At 39.1% G+C, this 14,371-nt stretch overlaps 1 protein-coding gene across 3 annotated transcripts; it reads right to left on the reverse strand.

Annotated features, from left to right (window-relative positions):
• Positions 1-47: 47 nt before the first annotated feature.
• On the reverse strand, positions 48-14,190 carry ctdspl2b (CTD (carboxy-terminal domain, RNA polymerase II, polypeptide A) small phosphatase like 2b). 3 transcript variants are annotated; one of them, XM_044201509.1, is made up of 13 exons: positions 13,992-14,190; positions 8,680-8,870; positions 7,394-7,526; positions 7,151-7,300; positions 6,598-6,846; positions 6,357-6,453; positions 5,505-5,616; positions 5,296-5,382; positions 4,944-5,006; positions 4,775-4,854; positions 4,402-4,528; positions 3,299-3,394; positions 48-3,154 (listed from the first exon to the last, which is right to left on the reverse strand). In XM_044201509.1, the coding sequence occupies exons 2-13, from the start codon at positions 8,845-8,847 to the stop codon at positions 3,089-3,091; spliced, it is 1,428 nt and encodes a 475-aa protein (XP_044057444.1). In that variant the 5' UTR covers positions 8,848-8,870; positions 13,992-14,190; the 3' UTR covers positions 48-3,088. The 3 variants fall into 3 exon arrangements, with proteins under 3 accessions (XP_044057444.1, XP_044057427.1, XP_044057435.1); XM_044201492.1 differs by having other exon boundaries at positions 7,394-7,532; positions 13,992-14,187; XM_044201500.1 differs by lacking the exon at positions 13,992-14,190 and adding an exon at positions 13,138-13,858 and having other exon boundaries at positions 7,394-7,532.
• Positions 14,191-14,371: the final 181 nt, after the last annotated feature.

The following is a 14,371-nucleotide window of genomic DNA, read 5'->3' on the forward strand; positions in this document are numbered from 1 at the left end:
ATCATTTTAGACAGTCCAGAGAAATAAAAACAAAAGGGCATGCAAGAGGTTTTTAACTTTAAAACTTTGTTTCAGAAATTCAATTTAACTGTATATACACTTTACAATAGAATATAGCCTGACGGCTAACAAAGATGTCTTAAAACATTTTTAAATACATCTTCAGCACAAATAGCAATTCTTGCAAGTAAAATGGCTTAACGGATATTGAAAAAGAAAATCATTAACACGATTGCTTTTTTCTGCAGAAAAAGTGCCATGATTAAAATTTAATTCAGGACTTTCCCACAAAGCAAGCTGTATTCTCTACATGCTAAGTTTAACAGTTCAGTAACATTGCGCTAAACTAAACATACAGATATTTGTAAGAAAAAAAAACACTCCATCTGAAGTAAAGTTAAATCTTCATTAATACATTTAAAAAGTAGATATGACATGCCTTTTGAAATCAAAAATACAAAAGATTTTCCTTACTTTAAGGATTTTTTTTAAAACATGAAGCTGCATGTATTGTACAACACTAAGTGTACAATAAACTGGTAATGCACATAAAAATGAGCTGGATGAAAAGTATCAAATGCTTCCCACTGATCCTTCAGAAACAAGCCATGACTGATAACTATACATAATCACAGCCCACTGAGGAGACGAGCACACCTGGGCTACATCGCATACTCAAGGTGAGGCTTGCATACTAAAAGCTGGCAGTCAGGATGGGGAGAGGTCATGGGGTGGGGAGGGGGCTACCATGGTCGGACCTCAAGGCATGTTTCCTCTTCCATGCACATTGTTCTTGCCTCCTCATCTATTTGTTCGAGCTGATGAGGAGAGAACACAACAAGGAATTCGGAAAAACACTCAAGACTTCACCCCATGTACAATTTACATTCATAGTCTGGACATGTGTACTCATAACATTACGTCTGAGTAAACATTGTGCCCTGTAACAATTTTACTTGAATACAAACTAATTCTAATTTCTGGAGAGCTACCATCTTCTGGTGAAAAAAAGGCAGAGAGAGGCAGGCGCTGAACAGATGGAAACCATCTCTGAACAGAACTTGCGTTAAGTGAGCAGCAGGGATTGTTTGGGCAGGGCACAGCAGGATTCACCTGGCAAATTTACTCGTGGGTGGAGGGGGGGGGTACAACACAATGGAATCACAGTACACAACACATACAGCACACTGAAAAAACAGGGGACGGGTGGGTGTCTCCAGGCTTCAGTATCTGCAGAGCTTTGAGGTCTGATTGTCTCTTTCCACCTAAGCATTTTGGGGGTGAGAGCGCAGGAAATGCCACAAGGGGAGAACATGAGAGGAATCGTATGTATGGCACTGTACAGGCAACCCAGACAAATCCAAACTCTCACATTTGCTTTAACATAAAATGCACTTTGATTCAAACTGAACAAGAAACTGAAAGAAGTTCAACAACGCATGCCAAATTGTCACGGAGATTCAAGTTAACTCTTGAGGGTGTGGGCGATGACAGAAGACAGGCATTTGCACTTACTGTCTTTACCTCCCAGGTTTAGGCTTGTAAGGATGCCAACACAACGTCTACATTTCTGCCTACTGTTTTTCTCACTATCAAATAAATCAAGTCAAAACAACAGAGGAGTAAAATGTCAGTTTGGCTTGAGTGTCCAGGCTGAAGTATGGCAGATACACATTCATGTAGTTACCATTCTTAAACACAATACTTTAAACTGCGCTAAACATAAGAAGAAAAAACAAAAGCTTAAGTACAAAGTAAAACGTATGAAAGACAGGTAGAGGAGCAGTCAGAGAAGCCGACTGTTACAACAGTATGTTGCTGGTGCCAGATATAGCTGGTACAGGGTCTGGCCATAGATTTCTACCATAGGTAGACTTCATGACACACTGGCAGAGATGTGCTACATTAGTCATAATGCTACTGATATAGCCATCAAATTACACATTACAACCAAAAGAAACAAAGCTCTGATTTAGCCAGAATACTTGATTAGGAGTAAAAGACAATACTGATTATAGACAAATGACAAATCAAATACTATTATTAAAGAAAGGTTAACGTTGACACATTTGAAAATGAATGCCCTCAAACCTTTACAATATGTCAGATTTACAGGTAAGAAGATTCTTAATCCTAACATTTAATTAAGGAGCCATGTTGTGTCCACAGTGAAGCCACCACATTGATTTAAACCTCTATTTGTTAGACCGAGAACAAACTATATACTTAAAGTCTTGGATGAATTCCATTTCATTTGACTAAGCAGTGGACTGTCATTAATATGCACCCATGTTCTCCTAATAGGAAAAAGGCTTACAATAAAACTTACATGACCCCTTTTAAAATATCATATCTTACAAAACAGAAGTAAAACATTTTGAAACGCTATCTTTTTTTTTTTTATAACAATGAAACGCCAGTTTTACCAGAAAAAAACTGCAACCAACAATAGAAACTTGACTCGGCTACGAGGAATGCATATGATTTTAAAGGCTACAGATTTTAGGTTTGCCAAACACCAAATCAGTGAGTGTGTGTGTGGCTAGGAGTAAACATACACACATGCACAGATTGATTTACAGGCCACTCATTCCTGCTGAAAATGGTTTGTAGCCACAGAGTGTCGATATTCGTCAGTGTCAACAGCGTGAGCACCAGGGGTTGGTTTGGGTTCAGGGACTCGGGGCGGAGTTCCTCTTTACCAGGTGGCATTTTCATATCCACTAAACCAGCACCAAGACTTCAGAACTTAGTGTGGAGGAGATAGAGCTCCACAGCTGAAGAGTCAGTCAAAAAGACGAGTTACCTGGGCTTGTTCATAGTGTGTGTAATTTCATCCATACATTTAGATATTTAGAAAATTTCGCCCAGATCTTTAAAAAATGTTTTTCTTTTGAAGTTTTTTTTTAAAAGCAACGGTGGATTTAAAAACCAAAAAGAAACCAAAAAAAAGAAAAGAAAAAAAAAAAAGGCTAAAATTTTAACAGTAATGGCAATGTTGTAGTTTGTAATCCAAAGAGGGGCTTTTTACACGCATGTTGTTTTCAGTCTTTTCATGTTGTCCTGTTCTGAGAGACTGTGGTCAAGTTCAATCAGGGGGCAACAGGTCGTGAAGCCGGAACCTCTCCCGAACGTGCGGCCGCACATCGTCATTCTGACGAGTTCAGCAGGCAGGAGAACCATGACAGGAAGAGAGTAAAGAACAAATTAGATTACATTTACTGAAAGGGTAAAGTATTACTCTGATATAGCTGCTGTAATAGATCTACAATAGCTATTGAACAGTAGGATATCTTACCATCTCAACCAACTTCTCCAGGAAGGGCACCAGCTTCAGCAGCTCATTGTCATTCTTGTCCATGAACCAGCTCTCTATGGGAATCCCATTGGACAACTGTCAGAACAAAAAAACTGGTCAATTGCGATCACATGAGTAACGTCTTTGTATTTTTAACTGTCCTCAAATGTACATCTCTGATGCAACAAGAGAACTGAAATCAAAACTGCAAGAAAAAAAAAAAATATGAATACACCAGGATTTCCCACAGCATATAGTAGTATAGTCGCCTGAAATAACAAACACCTCCACTAATGTAGGAAGAAATCATTATTTACTATATTTCATTAGAGTATACAGTATTAAGTTTCAGGGAAAACAAGCCGAGGAGCTTTATCACACAGCAAATGCCACATATCTAATGAGTGAGGTGATTGTTTAGCTCTGGTAAATAAATTGATAACAAGATGAAATGTGTCAGTATCTGTCTAATTCAGCCACATCCTAGGTTTGCTTCGCGATAATTAATCAGAGCAGCACATGGCAATGTCGGGGGAAAAAAACAAAACATTTTGGGTTTTTACGAAGAGGGAAAAAGTAGAGCCAAACGACTGAGTCAGTCACAATCAGGCTGGGATGTGTGAGAAAATATACTTTCACACGCTGAAGTTAGTTTGACAGTCAAAACTTTGGCACACATTTTATCCAATAGAATCTGTATTGGGCTGAAGTTAGTTTAAAGTTTGTTGTGACCAGCTGTACTTGTATAGAAGCTCCATGTTGTTTGCATCAATGACTGATCAGACAAGAGTTAGTTTAAAAAGAACTCTGCCTCATCCTGTGGCCAAAATCTACATTTCCAGGGCAAAACCCTAAACACGTACATAAATGTCCTAAAATATGTTGTCCTTTGGTTAACGTTGGTAACTGATCATGATGACAACAACACCAACACCAGCAGCATTATATAGCACCTTTACAAACCAGAGTTACAAGGTGCTTCGAAAGAGTTTCCCCTCTGGGTTCAAAAAAGTATTCCTGATTCTGATTCACAATGATGCTGATGCTTGTTGATAACCAGATAACACAAAACCTCCAGTGTTATATTTTGTTTAGGTGTTCACCTGATATGCAAAGGCTTGTGGTGAATTGTCGATGATGATGGTCTTTGACAGATCTCTGCCTAAGATGTTGAGGTCCTTGATGTAGTTTCCCTGGACACAGACACAATGCTCACGAAACAACCTGTGTCTACAGTTGGAGTAGGGAAGTAGGGAATGAAAGGAACGAGGGGGGGAAAAAAAAACAAAAAACAAACAAACAATCAGTGACAAGGTCAGAGCAATCAATAATTCAGAAAAACCACAACACTGACACCCCAATGTGCCAACACCGGTGCTGCACACAGCTTTCTGAGGTCTACCTCTTTTCATTCAGGCTTGCATCAGCTTTTGAGTTTGTTGTGCAATTATAATTAAAACAAAAAACACACCGTACCTCACTAGCTGCTTTTTAGGATCCAAGATATTGAGCAGTTTGTCTGCATACACCTTTTTAGAGGCTGTAAAAAGGATGATCTAGGAAAAAGGAGAAAATAAAGGGTATTTTTTTTCAAATCTGATGCAATTAACTAACTAACTAACTGGATTGGCCAGGTTATATTTACCTCATAGATTTGAGACATGCGTTCCAGAAACTCTCTAAAGAACGGCCTCAGGCGCACATACACCTGCAAGTGCAAACAGACCACTGGTAAGGAAATATTAATGATCAACACAGACAATGTTTACTGCAGGTTATCGCCATGAGAGACTAGAAGTAAATCAAGTGCTATAACATACATCTTCTTGAAATAGTTTTAATTTTGGTATGTCTGTTTTATTGGACACGTGACAGGTTTGTCTATTTTGTCAAGTACACCTTCCTCAAAGGAAGGCTTTCTATAAACGGGACTTCATCCCCCTCTAGTGGCATCATGAAATAAACTGAGGGAACCGTTCCTGTAAGACAGCACTTACCTGGTAAATGACATCTTGAAAGAGGACAGGGAAGGTAAGTGCTGCATCGTCCAGCTCATTTAAACTGCAGTGAACCAGCGTTTCATCCTAATGAACAGAGAAAATACTAGGACACTCTTCTCAATCGTATGACATTTTTCAAAAATGTAATAAAAAAAACAAAAACAAATCAATGAATAAATGATTTGTTGTTGTATTCTATAACTGACCAGGTCTAGGACCAGAGAGAATTCAGGCGTGCTGCGCGTTTTCAGTGGCAAGGCTGGCTTACGGGTAAGCTGCTCTTCTGTCAGCGGAGGGACATGCTTGATGAAGAAATACCTACAAATCAAAACATCACATATACTTTAAGTCATGAGTACATCAGCAGTTGATGCAGGCATAAGAGACCACCATCTATGAGAACTACAAGGATTTGTCAGTGATTATATGAGTGTCCAAAACCATTTTACCAAATCTACTGTATTTTTTTTAACTCAATAATAATAATAATAATAATAATAATAATAATAATAGTTCAGATTTCCTGTTCCAATAAATACAGGTACTCTCTCTTGGCATAGGTAAATATAAATCAACAAGCAATAATTCAGAAGACATTTAATTTACCTACTAAGAATAAGGACACATGACTGTACAGTAGGTTTTATCAATGTTAAATCATGAAACAACAATTTGTGACAGTCACTGTTGATGTGATTCATCCAAAGTCCTCATAATTGGTACCATTGGATTCTACTCACGGGTCAAACTTTGTCTGTTCTGTTGCTGACTTTGTTGCATTTTTTTAGGTCAGGATGTCAGGTCGGAGGTCTGGATATCGTTTGCCTTAACTTTAGTTTTGACCTAGTTGAACCAAATGTCTCACCCTGCTACAAACAATGCTCCCATTTGCAGGAAGTAACCTAACTTTCAACTTTTGTCCCACCTCTTGCTCACCCCACATGCTTGGTTAAGCTATCCCACTGCCCCATGCTTTCCAAATATCGGCTCTTTGGTTTTGTTGTAAATTCGGTCCAGTTATAGAACTAAGCATTTTTTGACTGCAGCGCTTTACTCACGGGTCAAAGACTTCCCAGTCTTCCTCATAGGATGCCTCTGGTGGTACTGCGGTGGGAGGAGAGTCCACATATGCCATATCTGGACTGGAGCCTGGAGCTTGGACAACAAGATGAGAAACAGAAACACAAAATAGCAAGATAAGCAAAGCCAGCAGTTGTCACTTACTTCTTTATTATTACCTCAACATGAAGTAAAACTCTTGATGTTTGAGAACCATGTGTTGTTAGCTGCAGTATCTACCTGTGAGGGGTGGAAGATCAGCATCAGCAACAAGCTCTCCTTCCACTGCTGTAGGAGACACCTCGGGGATGTGGGGAGGTCGCAGAGGTGGCAGCTGGGATACACTAGAGTAGAAGTTAGTGGTGGCACACAGCTCCTGTGTGGATGTCGCTGTGCTGGTGGGCATCTCTACAACCTGCTCAATGTCCAGCTGCTTGACTATTTCCTCAGCCTCCAGTGCCTGGTCTGGAGAGTCTGAACCAGAAGAGGCTGAAAAACAAATATAAAGAAGAGGCATTTGAGCTGTGTACTATACTGACATAACTGACAAAAAAGGCACACATCACCACCATGATGAAAATGCACAGCATACTATTTAAAACAGTGGTGGAACATCAGAATAGTATAGGCTTTACGTGTACTGCAGGTTTTCACTAATACACGTTATATTGTGACTTGCACAAATTCAGCCTACCATGTTTTATTTGAGTACGGATACACTATAGGTTTGAATATAGTCTCTGTCTACAGTGCTAACCATGAATCAAAACAGGCTATCTCAGCATCCGCTTACCATTTTTAGCCGGTGAGAAGAAGTTGAAAACAGGGGAGAAGATGGTTCCAAGAAGGGTGGTTCTGGGAGGGCTGGTGGCCACCTCAACGGCCGTCGTCTCCTCCAGACTGCCGTTGGGCTTCTCCTTACTCCTGTCATGATTGGTTGCCTCTGCAGATGAGAAGCAACAGGTTTAAGAGATTTAACAGAGACAAGGGGAAAATAAAGACTAATGATTGGTCTTTTTCTTTGAGTGCCACTAACGTCCATTGAGGGAGCCCCTCTTGCCAACCCTGCTGATAGTCTTGCAGGGGGTGTTGGTGTTCGGGGTGGTGGAGGTGATCAGGTTGTTGTCCACATCACAGTGGAGGCGTGTCTTCTTGGCTGGGCTCTCCTGCTGCACCTTAAGGAGACAAGACATCATGCAGTAAAACTGTTGTAATTATAAAAACAGTCAAATGGATTTTATTTAAAACTGCTAAAAGCCCCTAAACTCTCTGATTTTGGGCGATCCAAAATGGTGGTCCTAGATCACACTGAGACACATCCACCAATTGTTGATTGAAAACTTTAGTTACCAAAGACAGGCTGTGTCAAAATTCTAAAATGGACAGAAATTTAGGACCAACTTCTCACAGTGTAACTGCTGCTATGACCAAGCTTACAAATCAACTATCAGAAAACAGCATGAAATGGCAAAGAACACACTGACTGACCCAACTTTTAAGCTGCATTTTCAAAAGTGAAAAAAGTGGAGAAAAAAATCGTGTTTAATGATATGGCCAAAGCTTGATGTTTGTTCTGAATTTTCAAAACATGAGTGGTGTTTTTTCCTGTTTACACCACAGCACTACTTTTCACCAGACATACCTCGCACAATCTGGACTGCCTCAAAATTGATATCATACACTTTGATACAGATTGCAACCACATTTTATTTTACCCATCTTGCACACTTGTGTAGAGGCCATAAGATAAATAAGCAAAAAGGCAGAAATCTAAGTAAAATATGTTTTACTCTGCTTGTTAAAAAGTTAAATAGATAGATAGGCAGGAAAAAACTGAAGCAGTATGCTACAAGTCTTAAATTAAGACTTAATGAGGAAATGCAGGGAGGACCACAAAATGATATCATGTAAAAACATCAAAAATAAAAAACCATGTCTTTCCAGAGGAAAAGCTTCTTTTAGCCGAGTTGACTTTTCCACTTGTTACTACCTCCTGTCCCTGCACACCAACTCTGTGCGCCAGAATCTAAAATTAGAGCTGAGTCCGAGTTCTCAGACAAGCTGCTGCATTCCACCAGACATTTCTTGGGAAACATGACACTCTGCACCAAGAAACACTGTATTTAACCTGGAGAGCACAGTGCTAAATACAGTTTTAAAAACAGAGAAGTGCCAAAAAGCTTAGGCAACATTGTTAAACTCAAGGAGGAGGACAACTTCAGCTACAATATTTCAATTTTCCCATTAGGGGAACCACACTCAAAGTTGCATTGAACTCAATTAAAAAGCAGGGTCATTTGATGTGATCATAAAAGTAGTTACCTTAACAGCATTTCCTCTGATGAACTTCTTGATGGTCGAGAACAAGCCCCTCCCTCCACTAGTAGGAGTGTCCTCCTCTACTTCTGAATGCCTCCGTTTGGTACGGGATGGGCGGCTTGCCAGACTGGGATTCGGCTGCTGAGACGCCTTACGCATTCTCAGCCTCATTGTTTTAGCAGTCACATGTAAGTCTGTTTTAGAAAGTCAGACATAGGGAAAGACAGCAGATACAGAAAGAAGAGACAGGAAATCAATATGACTGTACAGTCAAGGAAACACATTTAAGCAAATACTCAACTGTTTAGGTGGATAAACAGGTTGTTCTAACAGTTTCAAATGTTTTAACTTTTAAAATGGATAAATCTGCAGATGTATCTATAGGTAGTGGGGAAATACTGGTGCATTTTCTACCAACATCTGGATGCATTCAAGATCCCATTTCACTTACATCACAGCAGCCACAGCTGGCTTTACTTCTATTCGTACAGTTAAAAAAAAAAAAAAAAAAAAAAAAAAAACAACCCATTGCCCAGGATCTTAAAATACACACCCTCACAAAAACTCCCTATTATTAGCTGTGTACATACAAGATCAATGTTTAAGTTGAGAAAACAAAATACAGTCACTGAAAAACTGTATCCAAACTGAACTGAAACTTTTCTGAAGGAAATACATTTAATTAGTCAGCGTTGTCCTCACGAATGCACAGGGGAAAACTTAAAAACTATTCATAGTGAACACGAATTGTCAGTCAAACATGCCAGCCCTTTGCGCTTACGCAACAGCAGCTGGCTGAAAATGTGTCTCGACATATCCACGACCTGTCAGGAACCCTAAACACACAATAGCACCCAATCAATACATACTGTAAATGTCCTACACTATATCTGCTTAAAATTTACAAAGGGGTGTATCCATGAACACAACAAAGGTGTAAGTGTTGTTGCTCAATCGTGCTTGCACACAAAAACACCAACAGGCGCTTTAACAGGGTCAGAGTACATCGTAACATTAAAGTAACCGGCAGGCAGAAAAGTGGGAAAAGCCTGAAAGTTGTGACTAGAGCTGGGTATTGCCAACGATTTCCCAAATCGATTCAATATCGATTAGGGACATTTCAGTAACAATACCAATTTTGCTTGGATATGAAAGAGATTCTCAGAGAACTAATGCTGTAAATTTTACAAGGAACCCTTTAACCTGGTAAATTATTAAAAAATATAAAAAATTTTACATTACGTATTGACCCTTTAAAATCACCTATGACAAAGCTGCTATTTCTGCTCAGAGGACCCAGTGTTTCCCCCACTATTATAAACATATAGATAGTTAAAGAAAAAAACTTGACATTTAAGGTTGAAATAATGTCCCTGAATCATATACAGTTCAAGTATTGCATTTCTAAATGTTGTGGTGTTATTTCCGCTTTAAATGAAAGAAAAGATAGATTGTTTGATGACAGCTCACTCAGTCAATCAGAGGAGAGTCAGGTGTGCCGGGAACCTGTATACCTGAATGGCAGATTTTCACTCGCTTTCAATTCAGGTAAACACCACTTTCTGACCTGGGTGTTTTTTTCTCTTTTCTTTTTAGCTACCTAGCTAATGTCAATCTGCTTGTCATAGAAACAAAACCAACGTGCAGCTTTTTTCTCTCTCACCGCACAAGCGCTTAACTAAAAACAAAAACGCTAAAGCTTATGGACACAAAGATCAATCTCTGATTTTATGAATCAATATCAGATAATTCAAATCAAGATCTATTTGAATAGGAAAATCGATTTATTAAACTCAGCCCTAGTTGTGACTGCTCAGAGTATCAAATAAATTAGCAGATCGACAGTGAATTTACATGAATGTCAATGTACAAATTTGAGAAGGATACACCGATTTTATTATAGCATAATGTTTTGGGGGTGCTATAGAAAAACGTCAGCTACACTAGAACATCTATGAGGAGAGATTTTATAATACAACTTGAGTTGAAAATGATAATGAAATTTCTCAAAATTCAATGTTTCTAAATTCTCTGGGTGAATCATTTTAGAAAATACAAACCATGTACTTTTGAGAGTTAAAAAGCTGATTAACCCAAAATGTACCACTGGGCTATCTGAAAATGTCTTGGTTTTGCTGCTTTTTTAGAGATCAGATTTACAGAAAAACTACTAAACAGTGCCTCTCTGGAAAGCAAATGCTCATTTCCATCATGTTAAGACAACAAGTTATACAGAACAGTCTTCTTCTATTGCCCTAACGCCACTTGTGGAGGCAGTAAAACAGCTAAAAAGATGCTGATCTTGGGTGCAACCTTGGGCTATCAAAGCTTTTCAGCTAAAATTTCTTATTTTTATTTATTTACCATGCAATGGCAGTAAATGGAGAAGGGAAAATATTTCCCCTTCCCAGTCATAGTATTTTGACTTGGTAGGAAGATACATCACAACATTTTTGCCAATGTTTAACATTGCATTAAATCATCCACTTGTTATTTTGGATCGGCTGACTATAAGCCCTTTTTAATTTAGTAATATAGTATTTTGCAAAATATCTTTGACTTCTATTTCAAAGCCGGAGATATACTTGCTTTTTAACCACATGTTTGAGTAGACAACCGGCTGCGTCGTGAACGGAACAATTCACACATATGTACTGTGCATGTTACAGGAGGATTACACTCGAGTGTGCGGCTTGCGGACGAGTCAAGTTGCATATACAACCGACACATGCAGGATATGCGAGGCAGACATTATGCATATGCAAACGTGTAGTTAAAAGCAAGAATATCTCCAGCTTTAAGCCACTGTAGGTGAGGACCTCGCTTGATGCTTTTGAGATTCTGGAAATGATTTATCCTTTAAACATACAACCAAAACAATTTGGATGTAGACATCACAGTACTGCACTGTCCTTAATAAATACATTAATGATGTCTGTATAAAGTAACTTTGGCAAGATATTACTTCTGCAGTTCCGTAGTATTGTATAGGCTAGACAGTTAGGTTTGACTCTGTTGTCCAATCCTGAATTGGTTTACAACCTGTGAAAAACGACTGTCTACTACCCTACTAAATCTCTATTTGCTTCCCTTAGATTATGTAATACAGGAAAATAACACTTAGTACCACAATGATACTCATGTTTTTGTGACAGAATTTACTTCAGTTAAGCACAGTGGATGGACAAAAGAGCAGGAACACTTTACAAAAGCCTTGAAGTCAATATTTTGGTCAAGCGTGTGTTTGTTTCTTGAGACGGTAAGAGGTGCCAATTCAACTACATGGATATTTCAAGCAGCAGCATTAAGTGTTGTTGAGTAAATCCCATAGGTTGTCCTATATAAGCATACTGATGGTCTCCTTGTGACCACTGCTTGTCTATGCTAATGCAATGTTTATGTCTGTTTGGTAAATATACTCATAATGTTTAACACTTTAATCTCTCACATTACATAGTTTTTGTAACTGATGCACCAACAGTTCAAGCTGTTACTATTTGGCTTATTGAGCCAATAAATTTCCCTGAAACCTCAAGGGGAAAACTGACAGATGCTGCAAATTGGCATTGTTCCTGACTCTGCTGTCTAAGATTGCCCCTGCAATGTGATCATCATATATGGATATTTTTCAAGTGTTGTTCCTGGAGATATTACTACATTATTCCTATCACCGTATGCTACTCTTAGTCTTTTCTTCCTTTCCTGCTCTTATGCTTTGCATATGTTAGTATGTACAACATATAAGGTTTTCCCGTTGTTGCCAAACAAAGATCAAAATTAAGTGCCTGTTATATTTACTGTATTTTCAAACCTCCCCGTGGCTCGCATGGCAACACCATAGCTGCTAAACATCCACCTTTCTGGGCAATCGCCCACTAACCAAGAGACCATGCACATAGCCAGGTGCAAGCAAGTGAGCGGGAAATAAGAACAGGCATGCCACTGAGACTGCATGAGCGGGCTAGCAAACACTAACGTTAGCCATGGAAACACAGTGGAGGCCCTTCCGACAGCCAGTCCACTGCAAAAAAAATAAAAAAATACTCCGAGGCTAAGGTTAGCTAACTGGTTTAAGAAATCGCTAAATATACCATATACCATAATTGAAACAAATAAAGTGTAGGCAGACAACATATCTGGTCTATTTGACTCAATCGTGCCCAAATCAATGTGTGTAAAAGTTGCACTAAATAATCACGACTACCAAGCTTTGCAGCTAGCTCGATTAAGCTAAAGCTACCTAAACGAACTACAAGAGGTCGTATGTTAACTTACGCGTCAGGGGTTATGAGTGTGTGTGCAACATAGCTTTGTATAAGTACAGTTTCTTTTAACAATGTCAGATTTTACAAGTTGCGCCTATAGGTAACGTTACAGTTAATACAACTCGGCATTCCAGTTAAGAGTTTTAAACGGTAACGTTAGCATTTCAACAAGGCAAGCCCATACAGGCTAACTTACCGTTAGCAAGTCATTGCGGCATCTTAAGTTGATCGAAATAACGTTGAATGATGAACTTAAGCAAGGACCATTTGTTAGCTAACTTGTATTAAGTTTGCTCAGCAGTTTGACTCGACTGTCTCCTCGAAATGTGTAGTTACATTGTTAACATGTACGTTACTTGACAGTGAAACTCGTCAGACATCGTTAATCAAAACAGCAAGCTTAGCTAACACAATAACGTTATTCAAATGGTCTGTTGGTCCAGTCAACGTTATCTTTCACCAATAATGCAATTGATGGGATTTCATTCATCAGTTGTGGTATACGAACATGTCTAGCTCAACTCCCATTGGAAGGATATTAACGCTAAATGTAAAAGACGGTGTTTGTTAACGTTAGCTAATGTAAACCTAGCAAAGTTCTGTTGTGGAATGCCAATTTTGGACGACGTTAGCCTCGGTGCAATCTAAAAGACTTAACCTGGCGTTTGTTAACGTTAGCTGTTCATTGTTTAAACAAGATGTTAACAGTTAACGCTACACTTTGTATAATTGATATTCTAGCGAGAATGTATTGAATAGTTTAGTTACAAAGAGTAAAAGGAAGATAAAATTAGGTAATACGACGAGTCGACCAGGATTTAGCCAGGTCCGTGGTAGGCCGTGTTTTAGCTGCCCTTGGCTATGTAAGGTAGCTTAGCACAGCTAGCTTAGCGTTTACCCTACCTAGCCTTCTTGAAATACTGCTTTGGGCTAACAGATGTGCACAGTCAGGGAAGGAAAATATTTATCCTGTCATTAGCCAACATTACATAAACCGCAAGCCAAATTAGACAAATACACGAACAAGGTTGGTTAACGTTATCGACTTACTTTACGGTGATCCGCAGTATCTGGAGATAACGATTCAAGACCGATAAACCATCACAGCAGAGACCGTGATTGTTTTCGTGATTTGAGCAGACTTTCGCTGTATATCTTACTCAAGGGCCGTCTCTGAAATGACACATCGTTGTGTTACCAGGCGCCATTTCCCGCCTCTGCTCAGTCTCTCCAAAGCAGATACCCGTATGGGACACAGACACACCCCCTTACCTCTCAAAAACACCAGCCAGTCTGCAGCGAAGACTACCACTTGCCTTTTTCTTCTCACAGCTTTGTGGTTCCTCTTTTACAAGCAAGTAGTAAATGACTGATTATTCAAAAGATCAATGAATATCAGATCGGAATGAATATCTAGCTGTTTATACTCA

The sequence above is a fragment of the Siniperca chuatsi genome, linkage group LG1 (assembly GCF_020085105.1).
Source record: "Siniperca chuatsi isolate FFG_IHB_CAS linkage group LG1, ASM2008510v1, whole genome shotgun sequence".
Taxonomy (NCBI): domain Eukaryota; kingdom Metazoa; phylum Chordata; class Actinopteri; order Centrarchiformes; family Sinipercidae; genus Siniperca; species Siniperca chuatsi.